The sequence below is a fragment of the Helianthus annuus genome, chromosome 10 (genome assembly GCF_002127325.2).
Source record: "Helianthus annuus cultivar XRQ/B chromosome 10, HanXRQr2.0-SUNRISE, whole genome shotgun sequence".
Classification (NCBI taxonomy): domain Eukaryota; kingdom Viridiplantae; phylum Streptophyta; class Magnoliopsida; order Asterales; family Asteraceae; genus Helianthus; species Helianthus annuus.
In genome coordinates, this window is record NC_035442.2 from 48,792,380 (window position 1) to 48,815,435 (window position 23,056).

At 36.0% G+C, this 23,056-nt stretch overlaps 2 protein-coding genes and 2 long non-coding RNA genes across 6 annotated transcripts; 1 reads left to right on the forward strand and 3 right to left on the reverse strand.

Annotated features, from left to right (window-relative positions):
- The first annotated feature begins 644 nt into the window (after window positions 1-644).
- LOC110884937 lies at window positions 645-4,101 on the forward strand. Of its 3 annotated transcripts, none has more exons than XR_004868784.1 (5): window positions 645-1,136; window positions 1,923-2,109; window positions 2,181-2,359; window positions 2,829-3,386; window positions 3,797-4,101. It is a non-coding gene; the product is annotated as an uncharacterized LOC110884937 (long non-coding RNA). The 3 variants fall into 3 exon arrangements; XR_004868782.1 differs by having other exon boundaries at window positions 2,185-2,363; XR_002561725.2 differs by having other exon boundaries at window positions 646-1,136; window positions 2,181-2,363.
- A 7,043-nt stretch (window positions 4,102-11,144) lies between these two features.
- On the reverse strand, window positions 11,145-11,585 carry LOC110881679. The gene is made up of 2 exons (XR_002559849.1): window positions 11,510-11,585; window positions 11,145-11,378 (listed from the first exon to the last, which is right to left on the reverse strand). It is a non-coding gene; the product is annotated as an uncharacterized LOC110881679 (long non-coding RNA).
- Window positions 11,586-13,324: 1,739 nt separating this feature from the next.
- LOC110881555 (paired amphipathic helix protein Sin3-like 2) lies at window positions 13,325-13,912 on the reverse strand. The gene is made up of 2 exons (XM_022129777.2): window positions 13,674-13,912; window positions 13,325-13,591 (listed from the first exon to the last, which is right to left on the reverse strand). Exons 1-2 carry the CDS (start codon window positions 13,896-13,898, stop codon window positions 13,325-13,327), a joined length of 492 nt encoding a protein of 163 aa, XP_021985469.1. The 5' UTR covers window positions 13,899-13,912.
- Window positions 13,913-18,143: 4,231 nt separating this feature from the next.
- Window positions 18,144-18,776, reverse strand: LOC110881678. Its single transcript, XM_022129868.2, has 2 exons — window positions 18,534-18,776; window positions 18,144-18,464 (listed from the first exon to the last, which is right to left on the reverse strand). The coding sequence occupies exons 1-2, from the start codon at window positions 18,702-18,704 to the stop codon at window positions 18,198-18,200; spliced, it is 438 nt and encodes a 145-aa protein (XP_021985560.2). The 5' UTR covers window positions 18,705-18,776; the 3' UTR covers window positions 18,144-18,197.
- Window positions 18,777-23,056: the final 4,280 nt, after the last annotated feature.

Sequence of the window (23,056 nt, forward strand, 5' to 3'; positions counted from 1 at the left end):
GGTCAGTGAAGTAACAATGTCATGGGATGTTGTACAACCTAATACAAATATCAAATTTAATCATACAAAAGGTTTATCCATTTAATAGTGTGATGAAAATATCGCATTCCTACAACGCATTGATGAAAATCGAAATCTTGCAGCCTTATTTCTCTTTTGTGTCTTCAATATAAGAAAAAAATGCAATGAAGGGTTCCCCATATTTGTAGCCATTCCATCTTCTTCGTATAAAACTATAGTGGCAAAAAAAGAAAACGATTCAACTCATTTACGTTTGGTTTGAGTTTGTGTTTGTCTTACGTGACTAAAATATGGATACAATTGAACAGATAATTACCTCGATCCGAAGGTGGTTCACTGTGTGTAATACGGTTTCTAGACCAAAAGTCAACTGACTGATCCAAAGAGTTCCTACTTTTATAATATGATGTATTTTATCTAAATTATAAGATATACATAATTAGTCTAACAAAATAGTCAATTTCCTAAGTATATCAATTTTTTAGCAGCAACATAATTTTAAATCTTAATCTTATCTTAATCTATTCATAGAGCAACAAAATGAATAGTGATTTAGACTTTAGAGGTGATGGCAGTCTTCTATTGGGCCGAGTTTTTAAAGGCCACGTGTATGAGTTTGTCAAGCCCACGCATTCAACACCCCACTGAAAACCACTGCTCATTCTCCATTTTTTCAAAAACCCACCACACGCGAGAGAAAGAGGGGGCTTGAAGGAACAAGATCTGGTGGCAGCTAATGACGACGATGATGGTGGATTGATGGTAATAGTGAGGGTTTACAACTGAGACAAAAATCAGCCACTTGATGTAGGGTTTCATGAAGGATTGGTTGTCTGGTAAGAGTTCCGGTGACCTCCCTGCAGAAACAACCAACAGTGGAGAGTACAAGGGTATTTGTAGGGGATTGCGACCAGTGGTTCCATTCCATGGGGTGATTGGTAGATTTGGATGGCTGTTGGCGCTGATTGGTTTACCTTGGCGGTTCCCATTAGAAATCCACCAAACCCACCGCAAAGATGTCCGATTTCCTTTTCTGCACACAATTTACAAAGGGGTTTTCACATTAATAATATTCTCCAATCTTTTTGTTTGATTTGCATAGGCGACAAACATGGGTTAGTCTTTGCATGGCTTTTTTCCCTTTTATATAGAGACACTGTATCTCTTTTGATAGGATTTAACTATTCAAGGGCTATTTCTGCTTTTATACATTATGTTTTAGTGAAATGAATTTTAAAATTTAAATATGCATACCACAATAATAAGCCTTTGTTTTGATATGCTTTTAAAATTTGCATACAAAAAATATATATACAGTAGCAGGCAGATGTACTAAAACAAGCATAATGGCTATAGTTATATAATTCTATCCATTTTCTATTGCATTGATCTTGATTAGTCGGCTTTTTATGCTATAAAAGAGGTCGATCAATAGTGGAAGGCTTGCATTTCTCTTGGGAGATGTAGGTTCAACTCCCACTTTGTGCGGAGTGAGGCACTTGTGAGCAATGACAGGAGAGTAAGGAACCTGAGTTCGATCCTTGAGCCAAACGGGTTTTACTGGTAATTTCACTGTCGTGCCTCCAGGCGGGTGGGTTACCGGGTTTTCCCTTAGAATTGGTGGTGGACTTGGGTTACTCTCGGAATACTCCGTTTGGTCCGGTGGATACCTGAGAGTGCTCGGAATTGATTCTATTGGCCGATAAAAAGATGCCAGTAAACAATTAGTTATTTTAATTATAGAAATTGGTTAATATACATTGCTTTTTGGTTGCTTTATGAATAGAAACTATATATGAAAAAAGTAAACAAATGGTTTTTCCAAATTTATAGGAAACAATAAGCAGGTTGTCTTACTTGGATTTACATTAGTGTTATCAAACCAAATACCATTCATGCAGGTTTAGGAACATATTTAACACGATTTCAATTCAAACAAGGAACACAATCATCCTAGAACAACTTCTGCAGTGCAACCCAGCAAAACACTTGCAACTACGCTTTCTTTGCACTGCCTCAATTACTAGCTGGGATGAACAGACAACTATACTTCATTTAAAGTTGTTCTCATATGATCTATCTGTATAGGTTAGTTTTTGTTGCCTTCGAATTGATGAATATTATTGTTGTGTTCGCTCCTCTCAAAATTGTGTCTTCAGGTAGGTTTGTGCTACGGATCCTCTATGGAACACAAATCGGATTCTTCGTCTTGGGAGCTAGCTTTGTTGCATTAGAGTGAAAAGAGTTGTTGTTTGATGCAGAGACAGAGTTTGCAACAACGCCTTTGGTAGTGGCTTCCTTGGTGGAGGAAGAAGCGAAAATCTGAACAAGGTTTAGGGTAGGTGAGTTGTGGCTCAATTCCTTTGTTTCTTATATCTGATTTTACATATATATGCATAATGAGTATTCATAAACAATCTAGCAGTAATGGTTCAACTACGTCGATTCAGGTTCTAATTTTATACAAATCCTCTCAATCTCATCAATTTACGCCAATGTATTCGTGTGGATGTATAGATTTGGTTGGAGATTTCATTGAATTTTCATTATTTCCTTATGTTATTTTGGTGTAGATGGTAATAGTAGGATAACAGGGGACAATGCAAAATTGTCTTTGCTCAATCGAATATAGAAAAGCCTAAACTTAAGCACGTGAAACACACTTGCTCAGCTTTACTTTGTTGATTGTATTTCATCTGTTGTTGACCGTATTAAGTTAGTATGGTTGACGCTAAAATGGAATGATATATGGCTAATGAACTTTTGTATGAAAAATGTAACATGTGATCATATTATATGCTATTTAGGCCATACCAGAGTTGCATGATCTTCTTCAGGGCATCAAACAAGCTGGAGCAGCTCTGCCAACCCGGCCAAATGCAAACCTTTGAATCTTTTTACTTGGTATGGGCGTCAGATGTTCATTAGTTTAGTCCGCACAACTAGCAACAGCTTCGCCAACCCGGCCAAATGCAAACCTTTGAATCTTTTTACTCGGTATGGGCGTCAGATGTTCATTAATGGTATTTTCATTTTCTTTAAAAATTTGGAATATCTTAAATTATAAAACTGTTAACTTTGGGGTGGAGTCTTCCTGGCATGAGTGGGAATGCACCTATGGATGCTACTAGCAATCTGTATTTCATGCGCAACAACCAACAGTTTCAAGCATTTTTATGTAATAGTGCAAGCTAATCCACACATCTTGCAGGTATTGAATGACACTCTCTTTTATATATATATTTTTATGTGTGTGTATGAATATGTGCACAACCAATGCTCCAAGAGTTGGGAAAGCAAGATTTTCAGCTGGTGCCTCCGGCTAATTTTCTTCCCTCAATTAACGAGCCCGCTGAAGGAGAAGAGTATGTTCTTACTTATAATTGCATTCATGCCAATCTACTTATTTACAGGCAACTGTGGGTTATTTTTTTTATGTCTTACGAGTAACAACGGCTCAAATATGTCAGAAGTATACCAGATTGAAACAGTTTTAAATTAGCCTATTCTGACCCGAACCCGTCTTGACCCATTATTTAATTTCTAATATCCATTATTGAAATACAAGTTAAATAATGGAGTGGGGTTAGTACTCTACGTTTAGGAGGGTGTGAAATCTCTCTCACAACATGTTAAAGATTCTCACCGTTCAAAAAAAAATCCATTATTGAAATACAATTTTGTGTTTTAAAGCTTTTCCAATTAGTGTTTCAGTCGAATACGATTGAAGAACTCATAATATTATATATATAACTAACATTTTGTATATTTTCAGTTGGTTGTTAAGGAGATTGCTGAACAGACCATGAAAAAGCGAGCCATGGTTGAAAGGTTGAAGTGTTTGAAGAAAAGAAGACCTGTTAAAGCTTCAACACCACCAACATCATCGAATATTAGCATATTTGCTATGGCCATCGCAGTTCTTTTTTCATTGTCTTGTCATTTTTCAAGGTAAACATATCTTAGGCATGTGCTATGATTAATATTCATTAATCTCGATGATTGGATGTATTAGAATTCTCTTTTGTGGAGACTCCTTTTTCATATATTGATGTCGATTGGTACATTTTTTTTGTGTTTGATACAATTTAATATGATTTTGTTTTGTTAAAGATGCATTTGTCATGTTATTACACCAAGAATGATTCAATTTAGGATGATCGTGTTGGGTTATAATGTAAAACGTAAATGTTATCATACCAAGAATGATTCGGTTGAGCGCGCCGCAACGTGGCACTATGTATAAAACTAGTTTTAAATAAAATCCTACATTTGATCAAATATTCCATATTGATATAGACGTTTATGTAAGAATGATTAATCATATCTTCGATTTAGTCAAACCTTTCTTGTTTCCTTTTCTTTTCAGAAAACCGTTAAAAAAATATTACAAACCATCTTTTGTTATGAGCAACCAAGTGGAGGTTTCTTTATTAAAAAACCCAAAGAAATGAACTTTAGCAAGATACTAAAGAAAACACGTACACGAAGGAAAAAAAGAAACGACATTTGACATTAACACATGGATCAACACACCCTATCTGTCTATTTAGACACCCTTTGCCTCGTATAGGCCTATACGAGGCGTATAGGGTTACATCAAACTCAGTGTCTGACTCATGTCAGTTTTGGTTTGACTGCTCCTATACGCCCCGTATAATATGCCTCGTACAGGCCTATACGGGGCGTATAGGACCCCTCGTATAGGTCTCATATATGACCCATGCCCCATATATGCCACGTATAGGCCTATATGGGGCGTATATAAGGTTTTTTTAACAACCATTTTATACAATATTAATCGTTTTAGCAAACTTTTATACAAAAAAAAGTTTTCTATAATTAATATGAGTTTTTTTATAATTAATATTAGAGTCATTATAATTAATATGAGTTTTTTATAATTAATATGAGTGTTATTATAATTAATATGAGTTTTTTATAATTAATATTAGTGTTATGGATATTAAAAAGAGAAAACAAAAAAATTAAAAATATATGCCGCATATAGGGCTAGACTGGGCTTATAGTGTGGTCCAAAAGACCATTATAGCCCTGTTTTGCCCTCAGTCTAGGCCTAACTCAGGGGTAAAATGGTAATTTGCGTTATATACATACCCCTCATACAAGCCTGTACTAGGCATATAAGAGACGCAAAAAAGACCAATTTACCCCCAGTCTAGGCCTAGCTCAGGGGTAAAATGGTCTTTTTTGTCTATACGCCCCATATAGGCCTATACAAGGCATATAAGACAAAATATGACATAATCAAAGATTCTCTTGGAAATTGAAAGGTTATACGCGACGTATAGACCTATACGAGGCGTATACGAGGGTGTGTAAATATGGACTAGGGTGTGTGAATATGTAGACCCTTAACAAAACAGGCCTCCTCAAACCTAACCTACTCCACACCTCCCTCCATGTTTAAACCCTACATATTACCTCTATGCCATCCACCAGTAGCATGAGCCGCATGAGCCTTCCTTAATTAACCATCTTACTACAATGTCATCTTCTTCCCCGTTATTACCATAATTTGCCGACAGATCTTCCATCCCTAACAAATAAAAGAGCGAAGTCCAAAGATAAAGGATTGATAAATATGTTCTAGTAATAAAGATTAAATCCAATTGGTTACCTTAAACCAACACTAACGACTCAGGAACTCGCGAATGAAAAGTGAGGTGCGACGGCGTTCATTTGAACCTCCAGTTCTCTATACTATATTATAAAATATTTCCCCAAGGACTTCTTAAAACTTAAGAGGTACAAGTAGAAATGTTTGGTATACAACACACGATACATATATTAATTAGGTTTGGGGGGTAATTTTGTCTTTTTCCCACAAGGAGCATGTTATTTATTATTTGTTACAAATACATGTGTGTATACAGTATAAATATCATTATATATATGGGGCGTTTTGAAAATATCTAATATTTTAATACGTTAATTTAGTTAACCAAGTGTATACATAAACTCTTGGCCTGTTTAGGAAAAATGGAATATTAAAATTATTTGACATACATTTTAAATTAGTTTGCACCTCCAGTTCTTTGCCGATTCGAACAAAAACTTAAAATCCAAACTTTCTGATCGATTTCTAAAAATGACAGGTTTAGTTTGTAGATCAATATATATATATATATATATATATATATATATATATATATATATATATATATATATATATATATATATATATATTAGAGAGTTTAGACGGAACGATCGCTTTATGATATGGTAGTTAATCAGCCAAAGTTAATTGCCCAATGATGGTCATTACTATAATAATTATTACATTCGGTTGCAATTCACCCCTTTGATGGCATTAACTTTTCGGTTACGGAAGAACTGTTAAATACGGCCGGTCACTCGGATGCCATGGTGTTTCTCAAACACTCCATTACAACTTACAAGCATAAAAAGAGATCAACTATATTTGTCGTTTAGTCCTTACTTGTTTTGAATTATGTTGAACCTTCACATTTTCTTTTCAATAATATATATTCAAGCATCTCATGTGTATCATATTTAACATTATTATTACTTATATTAAATTAATGTCCGATGGATGTTATGAAAAAAAGGAGTCGAAGATGTGACAACCGTCATTTTTCCGTATATTCCGTATACTAATTAAACAGTAATCTGTACTGTAATAATTATACATGATCTAGTTTACAAGACAAATGAATTTTTTATTACTGTTATATGCATACAATGGCATTTCAAATTCGTTGCTACATACAACAGATATAGTGCTAATAATGCACAGAACAGAATTGGCACCATTATTAGACAAACAAAAAAAAAATACTGACGATGTTCAGTACATAGACAGACAATATTTTGAGGCCCAGTACGAGCCAGAGACCAAGTGATACACTAGTATAGTGTGTAGGGAAGTAAGGACCACAAAACTGCTTTTCTAGGTGATAGATAAAGTGCATGAAAGTGCCTAAAACACACTAAAAGTGCAGAATTTTGCAGAAAATAACTAAAATTCAGCTATTTTCAGCATTTAAACATCTAATTATAATGCAGAAAAATGGTTTGATGGTCCAGAATACTTTCCTAAGTGTCGGGAAACGAAACTATCATAAAATATAACATAAAGCACACTAAATTGCACTCTTTAGCACTTTAACGAACCGGTAACCAACCGAACAACCGAACATTACCCGGAACACTAAAATATTACTAGAAGCATTGTTTTAATGTTATGAAGCTAGTTATGAACCCTAAACACTATATTACATCTTAAAAATCACTAAACACTAAAACACTAACTATTACTCTTACATTTCAACTTAACCAAGTAACTAACCATCAAGATCCAACTAGAAACCCCCCCCCCCCCCCCACTTTGATGACCGGTTAGGGGACATAGTTCCCACATTTGATTTCTTTGATTATTTTATTAGATCATGTTGGGGAATATACCCACAATTATGCCATATGCTATACTTATGTTGGAAGTTTATAAAAGAGACCTTAAGACTTTAACCCATTTCATCCAACATCTTTCAACAAGCATCACCCCTCTTCTTCTCTTCCATACTCATGGCCCCAATCACCCCTCTTCACACTTCCATTTTCAATCCAATCCCAAGTAATCCAAGGTAATTCTAAGGTGTCTCGGGCCTATCTAAGAAGGTTGTAAGCAACGAAATTGGAAGGACCTCTCTCTAGTGCTTTTATCCACCTCATTTCTTCTCTTGTTCATCCCTAGCCTTGAGCTAGTGGTAAAATCATCTAACTCCATTTTACACCTCATTTAGTTGGTTAAAGAATGATATAAGTAACTAATCTTGAAGAACACTATGAATCTTGAACATGAAACTTAAACATAAGCTTAAAAATCATAAGAAATCATGTTGTTAAGTGTTATTATGCTTCTTGATGATTGATTATTTGTGTTTATGATGTTGATCATAATAAGAACCTTGCTAAATGATGATTAAACACATGATCTAGCAAGTATAAGGATAGATCTTGAGAAAATCATAATGATCATCCTTTATGTAAACATGAACTTGAAAAAAAAAATGAAGTTATTTTTATGTATGATGAAGTATGAAACATGTTATGAATCTTCTAAATGGGTGATTACAAAACTAGTTTTCTCAAGAAACAAAGTTAAATTACAAGATTTATATAAACTTGGTTCTTAAAGAAACCAATCACATTTTTAGTGGTTAATCAAGTGTATAAACATGTATTTAACAAGAAAAATGCAAGAAGAAATATTTTTAGAAAAATATTTTACAAGTTGTAAAGATCTAAATTCTTCAAAAATGATGTTTTTAAATAAACAACCACACTTTAAAGGGTAACTAAGCTTACTAAACACACTAGTAGGTTACTACAAATTTTTGTAAATTTTCAAGTTCATGACATAGTGTAAATTTCATATTTTTGACATATGGTAAGTGTTGAATGAATTGTTGATGAATGGTGATGATTTTAAAAGAAAATGATATGCTTTGAAAGCATAGACACCTCCATTTTTAGGGGAAACTATGGCAAAATTTCTAAAAAAATATAAACACCTAGAAAAATATTTTCTAAACAAGTATTTGCAAGTGAGTTTTAGCTATGGTTTTCAACATAAACTTTGCCATAGATTTTGTTACAAAAATACAAGTATTGGAGGTTGGTTTTTGTAAACAAAAATGGATAAATATATATTTAGAATATATTTTATATTAAGACACTTGTGTGTGATTATGTGAAATAGTTATATTATTTTAGGATTCAAAATAATATAACTCACAAATATAAAGAGTTTACAACACCAAAATAATACCAAAAGTTACAAGGAATAAAGTATATAAGTTACACGCTTAAATATTGACAACCAAACAAGAACGTAACTTATAAAATATTCCGGAAAATACCATTACAAATATATTTTTGGTAAACATTATTTTGGAAACAAAAGAAGTGAAAATATGATTTTTATTATTACAAAGCATATCATATTTTCGACAAAGAGGAAATATATTAGTTTTGGAAGTAAAAATATATTTTCTTAGAATATTTAGAAGATATATGATTTTTTTGAAGAAAAATATATATTTTCTTGACGGTACATTATTTTGGACAAAACAAGTCTACGTATATCTTCTAAGTGAAAACATATTATTTTGGAGACTAAAAATGCAAGAACACAAGAATACAAGAATACATGCGTGAAATACTCCCATCCTTGGGAAGAAAACATGAAAACAAATACTTGAAAAGTATTATAACTCCGGATGACGTAAAGACATAAAGAAAACGTAACTCAAAACATGAATACTAAGGCAAGGCACGGCCGCTCGTCTAATAGACCCTAGCACATTGTAGGTATTTGCTGACGAGATTTGAGTTACGAGTATTGAAGACTCAAAACAGTGAGTTCATGCTCCCCCTTTTCTTTAACTGTTTTTGGTTTTATAACTCTCGGGGGTGAAATACATGTTACAAATGCTTAAACGGTATGAAACGCCTATGAAATACTAGATCATGTGAGCACAATCTAAATACTAAAAATGCCATAAAGTCTTGGTGAAAACTAGTACCAAGCCATTAAAAACATTCATTAATTAGGGACGAGGGTTAGATCTAACGGGTACGGCAGAACCCCACTCGTGGTCACAACTAGTACCTAGTAGTGCTTCGGAGTCCCAGTCGAGGTTAATCGACACAGTCGAGGTTAATCGACACAGTCGAGGGAAATCGACACAGCCGAGGGAAATCGACACAGCCGAGGGAAATCGACACAGCCGAGGGAAATCGACACAGTCGAGGGAAATCGACATAGTCAAGGAGTCAGAACGAGTACTCCGACAAGGAATCAAAACGAGTATTCCGACAAGGAGTCATAACAAGTACTCCTCATGTCCTCACATGCCTTAAAGTTCTTGTAAAACATTCATGTTCATACACGTTTTTCATACCTGTTTACAAAAGAGTCTCTCAAAGATTTACAAGATTACAGTACACAAACTAGACGAATGAACTCGCTCAACTTTTTGTTGATGTTTTCTAAAATTACATGTATTTCAGGTAACAAGATGGATCTTGGACGCATGTGTCGTAGCTAGAAGCTTAGATGTCATCCACTTTTGTTGTTTTGTAACCTAGTCGAGGGTTGTGTTTTAAAAACTTGAATAAACAATGTTTGTAATACTTAAATTTTATGAATGGATGAACATCGTTTTGATCATGTAGTTGTTTATTACGATTGAATGCAATGATATTAAACCAGTCACACATCATACGCTTCCGCAAAAGACAGGGTGTGACAGAAGAGTTATTAAAGTAATGTCCGATGGATGTTATGAAAAAAAAAGTCGAAGAGTAATTCCATTTAATACTATATAATCTCTCATTAACTGATTTACATTAATTCCATCTAATACTTATATCTCTCATTAAGAAGTCCTTGTGGGAAGAAGACAAATTTACCCCTAAAAGATAAATAATACATGCTTTTTGTGATGTATTCTAAGCATTTCTACTTGTACCTCTTAAGTTTTAAGAAGTCCCTAATGAAATGCTTTATAATATATATATATATATATATATATATATATATATATATATATATATATATATACTAGTCTAAGTACCCGTGTGTTACACGGGTGGCTAATAAGAAAAATAAATACTTTAACATTGTTGACGTAAATATTTTAATTATATGTACGTTGAAATATTAAGGAAAATGATAGAGAGTACACCAAATAATTGAGATTCTTTGTTGTAGTTCCGGTACTTGCTCGAAAAATAAAAAAAAGGCAAAAGATTTAATTTTTATACATTGGCACAATGGGCCTAAATGGGTCAGATTGTCTATCGATCCGTCTTGGGTCACATAAATGGAACTGTAACATCCGATTTAATGCATACATACATACATAATTACATACATAATGTAGATATGCCTTGTATCTTACATACATATACATACATAGGAAATTATTGTAATGGGCTTGGGCTAAAACAAACAATCAATCAAAACTAAACTGATATGTACACTTTTCTCAGAATCCCATATGTAATTTTTTTTAAAGAAAACCCTTATTTTTTTTTGTTTAATAAATGTAGAAAAAAAAGAACCAAAGATGTATGCTAGAAATTTTTCTAAACAGAAAAGGTAAAGATCCTATAACTTCAATTTTCTACCACTTGCTGCTCATTTCTATAATAAGAAACCAAAAGAACTAAGACTAAAAAGTCAAAAGTCAACCTCATGTTCTTGCCTAAAAAAGTCAGCAGCATCTCTAATCTCTATTATTTGGGTTGCCTTTGCTGCTCCAGTACTCCAAACATCTGTGCTCTGGATCGAGAGCCTCAATCGCCTGAAACAAACAACATTATTGAACAACAATATTAGTGAAATAACACAATTTTTGTTATCATTTTTCAAAACTAATTATTCATTTAAAGCTTCCAAAATGTGGACATATAAGTGTTTCAAAAAACTATATACCTTCATAATGGGGGGAGAAGATAACCCAAACATTTCAAGCCCATTAATGCTATGTAGAGGCTTTAAGGCCCGAAAGTAAGCAACATAAACTCCTGAGAACTTATCATCCTTTCTCAATTCTTGTTCAGATAGCTCCTTTGAAGCATATTGTCACTTTGATGATCACGAATAGAGGTGTAACCCTAAATCGGCTTAGAAACCGAACCCGACAACCCTATCCAACCCGAACCCGGGTTGTACCCGATTTATAGCCAACGCGGCTTGGACCCTTTTCAACCCGTAGAGTAGTACTCGGTTTGGATTTTTTAGCTACCCCGATCTTCTTCGACAGTTTATAACCCGCATGAAACAACCCGGTTTGTCAAATCTGTTTAAACCCTATTTAATGAACCCGCTCGACAAATAAGTAAACAACTATTTTACACACGGGCATCAATAGTGATGAAGAACAAATGCTAAACTACAAAAAAAAGTGACAATATGCTAAACTACAACTACGTTGAAGAAGATGAATTGTTTTGCAAAAAGCAAAAAAAAAAAAAAAAGTAACGATATTATGTTTTAATTATAAAATTATAAAAATATATAAAATATTTTAGTTATTTATGTTTATTATATTTTGTAAAGATTTTTTTAATAGGGTTGAGTTTTACAAACCACCCGAACTGGTTTCATAGGGTTGAGTTTTACAAACCACTAACCCGGGTTGAACCCAATCCGGTTTCACTCTCAACCCAGCTTGACATTTTTAATCTTCACTTCAACCCGGTTTGAACCTGGTTCAAGTTCAAACCCTAACCCGATTTGTTATTAGAAATGTAAACAGTTAAAAATGTAAGGTGCACCCGGTTATCAACAAAAACAACTTTTAAGAACAGACTTTTGATATGTAATGAGCTGTTTCTAAATGAAGTATGTTGAGAAAAAATATTAGGTTGTTTTTTTATGTGAATCTTTAAGTTATAAATATATCTGCAAATGCAAGACTTTTTTAATGTTTTATGTGAAAAAAGAATAGAAATTAGACACTCACAAATGCAGCAACTGAACCTATAGGATTCAACTAATCAAATTATGGTTACCTTCTAAACAATCTTCCTTGTAATGGAATCCAATTCAAGACATAAAAAGCTTTTTCATGAGTAAATCTATTGTAAGCGTTGTTTGGATGTAAAGTTCATTGAAGCAACATGTAATACAATTATATATTTCATGCTTTTTGTCAAAATACTTAATTTGAAAACAAACATCCAAACACCTAGACCAAAATCAAAGCATTTGTATTTTAAAACATCACGACAACTATCAATATTTGCAAATACTAACTGAAACTAAATGAAAAATATAAGCTAAATATACCTGTAAGTCTTACTTTTTTATCAAAAGAATTCACTCCAGCAGATGCATTGGCTCTTAGTTGATGTTTATCATCAAATGCTTTAGCTTTATATTAATGGCATCTTGCCTAATTGCTTAACCATTTGCCTCTCAATGTCCCACCTATGGAGCCACCCCATTGCTCGTCCACCAATGTCCCACCTATGGAGCCACCCCATTGCTCGTCCACCAATATCACTGATTCAGTCATTGATAATCCTTGGACAAAAGCTTGTTCAAATATACATGAGATTACACACATTAAACCCTAGTCATTAAAATATGAAAATATAATAGTAAGATTTACAAAAATACTAATCATATAATAAAAGGTTAAAATGGTTCATTGGCGATGGGGTTTGCGCCTAGATGCGCTTTGCGCTTAAGCGCGCTTAAGGCACGCTTTTTTAAACCAAGGTTTGACATTCACCTATATTTTCACATCGCGGCCACACCTGAATGAACTCCAAAATCTTCAATCTTGCTTGAAGATTTTCGTTTTTCGATATGATGCGTGTCTCTATTAGCATCATGATCGGGCTCTTTGTAATCCTGATCATAGGTTCTTCGATCCCTGCTTTCTTTTTCAGACCGCTTTCTCTGGTCCTTGTGAAACTTCATCGATGTTTTGTCATCCTCGTCAGCATTTAGATCCAGCTTGGGATGCGAACCGTTGATCCGATCTTGTCGGCTGCCTCCTCGTGGCTAATGTCATCACAAAGTCACAGCCTTAGTCACTTATGATAAATCAACATAGTGAAAAACTTGTAAAAATTAACTACATTACCTTGATATCCATTTGCGCCTGTTTATGTGGACCCATTGCAGAGCTCCGTTGTTCATCGTAACGGTGTCGTCCCAACGAAGCATTATGCGCGGATGCGGCGGCAGATGCATCTGGCATAAACTTTGTGAATTCGTCTAGAAGATCGGGTTGATCGTCAAAAAGTGCAGCAACTTCATGGTAAACTTCATTGATGCCCTTTTGTTCTTTCCGATACATGTTCAACATGTCCAAAAACGACTTGTATACATGATCATTGTTTTGGAAACGTTTCTCCAAAAACGACTTGTGAAATTTAAAAGCAAAACCTAACAAAATATACGAATGGTATATAAAATTGATAACATAAAACTTAGATAAATCTGAACAAAAAGGAAATTCATGTTTACATACCGGTCAAATGTTGATTTTTATTTAGCCAATTGGATTTTAACACCTCTAACTTTGAAGAGTTGGCCGATAACACCCGCAACTAACACTTTGATCTGTGACACCCGAAACTTTTAATTTTGTTTGTCATTTCACCACTCAGTTAAAAAATGACTAACTGAGTTAGTCTTCCATCCTACATGGCATCATTAATCCTACGTGGACTATATGACGTGGCTAAGACATGTTATAAGAAGCAAAATGTGAGGGACCCTGGCATTGTTCATCTGTTCGTTTTGGAGGGAACGATCAAGGAGGGCGACAGTGACCTAGCTTCTCTAAATCAAAAATCCATCAAGTTTAAACAACGATCAAGGTAAGATTTCACATGAACTAGTAGATTATGCAATGGGGGAAACGATTGATGTTATGCTTTGGTATGGTGGTTACATTGAGTTAGGTTTTGGTGTACCACAGTATGTTGGGGGTGAATCTAGGTTAATTAAAGTTGATGTAGACCACATTTCATACTTTGAGCTAGCAGATTATGCATTGGAAACGAAATGCTATAAATCAAGGAACTTTCATATGTATGGGTTAGATGCGGATGATGGTGAAATTAGGCATTTTTGTGATGATAGAGATGTGTTGGAGTTGGTTAAGAAGGTTTCTAATTAGAGTGAAACATTTATGGAAGTATTTGTTCAAGAACGTCAATTGAGTGCACCTGAAGCCCACTCCATTTCTACGCCAATTAAACCTGATACCCAGCCCAACCCTGTTACCTAGCCCAGTAACCCTGTTACCCAGCCCAGTAAACCTAAAGCCCAATCCAGTAAACTAAAAGCCCAATCTTCTAGGGTTTCCCCTGGATGCAGCTCTAACTCAATAGGTAAGCAAGCAGACAAGGATAGTGAAGATAGTGAGTTCATCGTGCAAGATGAAGAGTCAAATTCTGATGATGAAGATTATGATGAACTAGTTGAGACCAGTGATGAAGAGGAAGCTGCAGATGATGTACATGGATTAGAGTCAGACAAAGAGGATGTTGAGTGGATACAGTCACAACATGCAGTTAGAGAGGCAAACAAGATACATTTGGAAGCCAAAAAGAAAGTGCTTGATGAGGTAGTACATGAAAGACAAACAGAGGGTAATTTGCATGAAACTGAGGGTAATTTGCATGAAAGTGAAGAGGCAAGGGTAGATGGAAACAGTAGTTACGAGGAATCTGACGGGGAAATTTTAACACCTGGTGATAGTGAGGATGATGATATCATGGGCAAGAAGTACAAGGAAGCAGTCCCATCTGTAGGTGAACATACAAATTGGAAGAAATTTATTTGGAAGGTGGGAATAAGGTTTGCATCAAGGGAGGCCTTTAAAGAGGCAGTGAGGCAGTACTCAGTAGCTAATGGTAGGAACTTGTACCTTGCAAAGAGCGAAAAGACTGCATGTGGCCGTATTGTTGTCAATTGTGTTAAAGGGTGTTCATTCTTTATACATTGTTCACTTCATAAAGGGAAAGAGTGTTACTTGGTAAAGAGAGTGAAGCATACACATACCTGCCAAAGAAGCATGGTAAAGAATAGACAGCTAACTGCAATGTTCATAGCTAATGAGTTCCTGCAAGTGTTTAAATCCAAGCCCAACTGGTCGGCTAAGGAAATCATATTGGCTGTGAAACATAAGTATAAAGTAATAATCACCAAGTGGCTGGCCTACAAGGCTAAAGCATGTGCCCATAAGAAACTTCATGGATCAATGAGGGATCATTATAGCAAAATTGGTGCATTCATGGAGATTTTGAAAAAAGTAAACCCAACATCAACATTTGTGCTTGTTACTGCACCACCAGGTTTCATTAACTTAGATCCCACAACCACATGTGAAACTTTTTTCAGACTCTTTGTGTGTTTTGATGGTGTGAAAAGAGGATTTCTAGCTGGATGTAGGAAGGTCTTGTGTCTAGATGGTTGTTTTCTAAAGACCTTCCTAGGAGGGATGTTGTTAACTGCAGTTGGCAGAGATGCTAATGATCAGATGTATCCAATGGCATGGGCAGTTGTAGATGGTGAAAATAACGATAGCTGGGAATGGTTTATGGAAGAGCTCAGGAAGTGTTTGGGTGTAAGTGATGGTGGTGAGGCATGGACATTCATCTCAGATCAACAAAAGGTAGTAGCCATTGTCAATTATTACAATGAACAATTATGCAAATTGGCACGAGAATTTTAAGGATGAGGAGCTCAAGGAATTGTATTGGAAAGCTGCAAGAGCATACTGTGAACATGATTACCTCCAAGCCATTGATGAAATGAGGGCCATAAACCAGGATGCAGTAGAGGCAATCTTAAAGCAGGATCCCAAAGCATTTAACAGGTGCTACTTGAAAACTCACACTAAATGTGATGTCATAGTAAACAACATGGCAGAAATATTTAATGGTTATATCATAACTGCAAGGTCAAAGCATATTATATACATGCTAGAGGACATTAGGGTTCAAATCATGAGTAGGTTAGTTATCAAAAGAACTGAAATGGAAGCGAAAGATGTGGTCATTTGCCCCAATATCCAGGAGAAACTTGATTTCTCAAAAGATGCAGCCTTTAGGTGTGAGGTATACCCCTCATCTTATCAGGTTTTCCAAGTTAGAGATGTTGATGATGTTACAGTTGACTTGGAAAATAAGACCTGCACATGTAGAATGTGGCAATTAAGGGGGTATCCTTGTAAGCATGCGTGTGCTATGGCTGGATTTTTGCATAAGAATGCTGAGGATTATATTGACCCATGTTACCACTAAGAAACATACATGAGAACTTATGAGTACTCAATCCCACAATTGCCTAGTGAAAAGTTTTGGCCGAAGGTTGATTATCCAATGGATCCACCTCCAATCAAAAAGGCACCTGGTAGGCCTAAGAAAAACAGAAAGAGGGACCCACATGAGGATCCCAAGAAACCAGGCAAACTGACTAAGCATGGGGTTGTAATGACATGTGGGATTTGTGGAGAAAGAGGTCACAACAAGAGAAAATGCACAGTTAAAGGTGAACTCAATATATTCAGTTGGTTTATTGATTATATGATTGTTTCCTAAATTTGTTTAATGTTAACAGATTCTCAAAATGCGGCAGAAATCGGAAGGAAAAAAGCAAGTAAAAGGGGAAGGCCAACTAAAAGAGGAAGGCCAAGTAAAAGGGGAAGACCAACGGAGAAGGCTGCAGTTAGTTAATATGTTATGAATGGTTAATGGTTAATCTTTTGTTGGTTGTGTAATGACTATGTAAACTTATGACTATGTAAATTTATGACTGCTGTGCTGAATCTTTTGAATGGTTAAACTGGTTAAACTCATTTTGTAGTTAACTTATGTCTGCACATGTATGGTCACAGGGGTAGAATGGTCATTCTGCAGTTAACTTATGTCTGCACATGTATGGTCACAGGGGTAGAATGGTCATTCTGCAGTTAACTTAAACTCATTCTGCAGTTAACTTAAAGTCATTCTGCAGTTAACTTATGTCTGCACACTTGTTTTGGTCTGCATATATGGTCACAGGGGTATAATGGTCATTCTGCAGTTAACTTATGTCTGCAGTTAACTTAAAGTCATTCTGCAGTTAACTTATGTCTGCACACTTGTTTTGGTCTGCATATATGGTCACATGGGTATAATGGTCATTCTGCATACTCTGCAAACTTGTTTTGGTTTGCACATGTGGTTTCAAATGGTCTGCATGGTCTGCACACTTGTTTTAGTCTCCATATATATGGTTACAGGGGTATATGGTCATTCTGCATATATATGGTCACAGGGGTATATGGTCTAATGGTCTGCATATGCTGTATTGTTTTGGTCTGCACATGTGGTTTCAAATGGTCAAATGGTCTGCACACTTGTTTTGGTAGTTGTTTACTTGTTTCAAAGTCAAAGTCTCTTTTGGTCTGCAAATGGTCTAATGGTCTGCACATATGGTACAAATAAAGACATCAAAGCCCAACTTCACTACATTGTTTACTTGTTTCAAAGTCAAAGTCTCTTGTGGTCTGCAAATGGTCTAATGGTCTGCACATATGGTACAAATAAAGACATCAAAGCCCAACTTCACTACATTTATTCACGTCAAAGAACTTACAATAAAAAACAAGTTAAATTCGATACACTATGTAAAACAACATGGCAATGATAACAAACAAACTAAACACAAACTGCTGCTTCAACATGAATTCTTTCGCACAAATTTGTCGTTTCAACATATTGTTCTCTTGAGATAGCAAGTTGTTCCGCAATTGCAAATTATATTCATTCCCGGTCATAGCATCACTTCTTGTAACTGCACTTGAGCTGCAAGTTGAATGAACTTCGAATAATTTGTCGAAATCTTTTTTCCACATAAAGAACTTGCAGTCGTCTCGCTACAAACTAACATCATGTCGTCAGTTCAAAAACAAGTTAAATTCAATACATGGATACACAAGACTTACCGGCCATTGTGAGCAACCGTAAAATTCAGCACCACATCGAACACTTCTCCTTCCTGCTACGCGAATAACAGCTCTGATCTCGTGATGACAATACAACTTCCCATCCATGTCCACCTTGAATATTTTAGGGATTTGGATGGTATTACATGAAGAGTTGGAAGAAGTAGACATGTCGATCAGCCAATAAGTTGAAGGTTTGCTCTGATCTCGTGATGAGCAAATTAGGGAGCAAATTAGGGTTTGGATTTGTGATGTGTGTAAAATGCAACATATAAATTACATCAAATGAGGCATAAAACTAACCCTTTTTAAGTACTAATGTTGGAAAAAGAGTGCTTTTGTCTTCCTTTTGTATTTTTTAGGATTAAGTGAGCCCAAATTAACAAAAGAAGCAAAAAGACAACTAAATCTAACATAAATACAAGAAAAGGAAGATAAGTGGAATGCCCGACCCCTCGACAGCATCCTCCCAAGCAAAACAGAGAAAGCAGAAGACTGAACACGCCCCGTGCTCAGCCAGCACGGGACCGTGCCCAAGAAGCAGCAGAAAAGACAAACCTATAGAAGCTTCTATTGCCCACCCCGGGGCCGTGCCCAGTGAACATGGGGGCGTGGCGAAAGTACTGCAGGCGCATTAATTGTAATTGCGAATTACAATTAATGAGGAGAGAGATTGTCAGACGGGCACGGGGCCGTGTGCAGCGGACACGGGGCCGTGCCCAGGCTCCTGTTCAGCCTATAAATAGGAGTGCTTGGTTTCATTGCAACTCATCCCTTGGCACACCACCTCTCTCACACTTCATCCACCACCCCACCACCACCATAACACCATCATCCACCACCATCATCCATTGTCCATCATAGAGTGTGTGAGTCGTCTCGGGATCCAAGATTGATCGTAAGAGTTCTTGACAATCAAGGCCATGTTTGCCTAAGTCTCTTACATCACTTGGTGAAGGCAAGTGTTTAGTATAATACTTTTTATTTTTAATCTTTTGCACTTTTTAATTGGTTTTGTATTAATGACTTTAATAACTAGTTGCTTATGTTGAAGGTGACTTTTCCTTATCGTTTGTCCGTGGTGTCTTGGCATTCTTTTACTGTCTATATAAAATAAAAGATTTTCACCATTTATATCTCCACGGTCTATATGGAGGTATGTTGGCTACCTGGTCGGGGGTTAAGGGAACGGTTTGGTAAGGGTCTTGCCCTTGTTCAGCGTTTAGAGGTCCTGCAAGGGACCTGGGTCAAATTTAGTAGGATCTCCTTCAATACCCATAGGTATTGGATGGCGGGGATCCAAACTCTTTGACCCCCTCATAAGTTAACTACCATTAATACTATAACCCGGCTATTTAGGACTATATCCCTGCTGACTCAGACTACTTAGTCGAGGGTAACGTCACCTCCAAAAGAGGGGCCTACCATAATTTGCATTAATAACTTAATTCATTATCTTTCAATAATCCGACCCTTTAGGATTGTATCCTTGCTGACTCAAACTACTGGGTTGAGGGTAACGCCGCCTTCAAAAGAGGGGCCTACTACAATAACTAAGATAATCTCTTAAACAAGTGCAAAAGTGTGAAAATAATCAAAGGTTATACTAATACACGAGTCGGATCCAAGTGATTCATCTTGTCTATCTGTTTTTATTTTTATTTTATTTTTCAGCATTTAGTTAGTTTTTATTTTCTTAGTTTAAAAATCTTTTCCAACATTTTGATTTGGTTAGACGTTGAGGATAAACCGGTACTAAAAGCTCTTGTGTCCTTGGACGACCTCGGTATCTTACCAACACTATACTACGTCCACGATGGGTGCACTTGCCCATATGTGTGTTTAGTGTTAGTGAATATCGTGTTTTATAAATTTAAAACTTGGCTAAAGTATAAAAAGGGCTTAAAATATACATCTAAAACATATACACACTGACACGCATCAAGTTTTTGGCGCCGTTGCTGGGGACACAAGGATTTTAAGAAAGCTTAAAATCGACGGCCTAATCAGTTTTTCAAAACCTTTTTAAAACGCGCGCACATTTTTCTGCATTTTAGTTTAGTTTGCATTTACAGTAGCCTGAACACGGGGCCGTGCTCACTGAACACGCCCCCGTGCTGCATATTTTTAGTTAGATACCCAGATACAGAGACTGAACACGGGGCCGTGCTCACTGAACACACCCCCATGCTCAACGAGACCAGTAACTTTAATTAAAACGCCCAGATACAGATTCTGTACACGGGGTCGTGTCCATTGAACACGGGGCCGTGTCCAGCTTCTGTTTCCATTTTTATTTTTTGTTTTTTGGTTCCGAGAGTCAGTTGTGGTCTGTTGAGTGATCCGTATGGATCAATACTCAGGAGGTTACAACTACACCTATGAGGAGGATGATTATATGAGAGACTATTGCACTAATTGTGGTAACCCGCACTCGGTACAATATTGTAACTTGTTTCAACCGTCCACTTCATACAACCACTATGAGGAACCCAGGTATGAGCCATCAACTTCATACACATCCTATGTAGACCCAAGGTATGAACCTTCTCCTCATACTCATATTTTGATGAACCAAGGTATGAGCCTTCATACTCATACTTTGAAGAGTCAAGATATGAGCCACCACCTTCATACACTTATTATGAGGAACCATGGCGTGAACAACCCACCTCATATGAGTACTATGAAGAACAAAATTACGACCCTTATCCATTATATACTTATAATGAAGAACAATGGTGTGAACCATCTACTTCATATGGGTACTATGAGGAACCAAGGATCGAACAACCGGATTCAAGCTTTAAGGATCCCGATCCTTTCTCTATCACTGAAGTGACCGATAGGATATTAGAACACATTAAGACTATCGAACGTTGCATAAAAGAATCTCGCGCAAGGGAAGAGGAGTCCCGCGCAAGAGAAGAATTAAATTGTAATAATAACGTGGAGATAGTTGAAAATGTAAAAATGGAAGAACAAATAAGTGAAAAACCGACACATGAGTTAAACAACGAAAGGGGTGAGGTCGATAACGTTAAATTACAAGAAAAGTCTAATTTTGAAGAAATTAATCTCTTGTCACCTTCTTTTGAAAATCATTGTTTAGTTACCCTCATGCTAAGTTTTTAAAAGAGCTAAACACTAATACTAAAATTGAAGAAATGGTAAGTGTTAGGTTAACTAATGATCAAACTTCGCTAATAAAAGAAGATCCTTTTAAAATTAACATTACACCGGTTCCATGTTTCTTTAAAAATTCATTTATTAGTAATATCACCATTGATAAAGATCTTTGTGTTAACATAATGCCAAACTACATTTTTGAAAAGCTAAGTATTAGTGATTTTGCTCCACTTCAAATACCCGTTTTTCTATCCAATCGGAAAGTAATAAAATCAATCGGTGTAGTTGAGGATGTCTTGGTTCAAACAAATCAAATGGTTATTCCAACCGACTTTGTCATCCTCGATGACGCTCCTCTAGTCTTGGGAAAACCTTTTGTAAAAACTCATGAAGCTTTGAAAAACCGGAAATTTAACAATCTACCTCTTCAATTAGGGGCATTCAAAAGGAACATAGATCTTGAGCGTTCAATCAAATATCCTTTTGGCAATAATGACCCCCTAATTGAAGATGAAGATGAGCCACCCGATACAACTGAAGAAGATGACCACTTTGTTGAAGAAGAGGTCGCCATAGAACAAACCTTTAAGGTTCTTGACCTAGATGAACCACAAAATAAGGTGTCTCCTAAAGACCCACCCATTGAGCTCAAAGAACTCCCTAAAGGTTTGGAATATGCTTTTCTAGACAAAGGTGGTAATTTACCTGTAATTATTTCGTCTAAATTAAGTAGCGTAGAAAAAGAAAAATTAGTTAATCTTCTTAAAAAACACAAAAATGCGATCGCTTGGAAGCTTGTAGATATTAAAGGAATAAATCCTTCCATGTGCACGCACAAAATTTTAATGAATGATGACTACAAAACAGTAATACAACCACAACGAAGAGTAAATCCCAATGTGCAAGAAGTGGTTAAAAATGAGGTCATCAAGCTACTTGACGCCGGACTAATCTATCCTATCTCCGATAGTCCATGGGTAAGTCCCGTTCAAGTAGTCCCAAAGAAAGGAGGCATGACGGTAATAAGTAATGAAAAAAATGAATTAATACCGACAAGAACCGTCACAGGATGGAGAGTTTGTATAGACTACAGACGATTAAATGAAGCAACAAGGAAAGACCACTTTCCTTTGCCCTTCATTGATCAAATGTTAGAACGACTATCCCGTCATAAATTTTACTGTTTCTTGGATGGTTTTTCAGGTTACTTTTAAATCCCGATAGCACCTGAAGACCAAGAAAAGACGACTTTCACATGCCCCTACGAAACTTTCGCCTATCGACGCATGCCATTCGGTCTATGTAATGCACCTGCAACATTCCAACGTTGTATGGTGGCCATTTTCCATGACATGATAGAAAAGACAATGGAAGTCTTCATGGACGACTTTCTA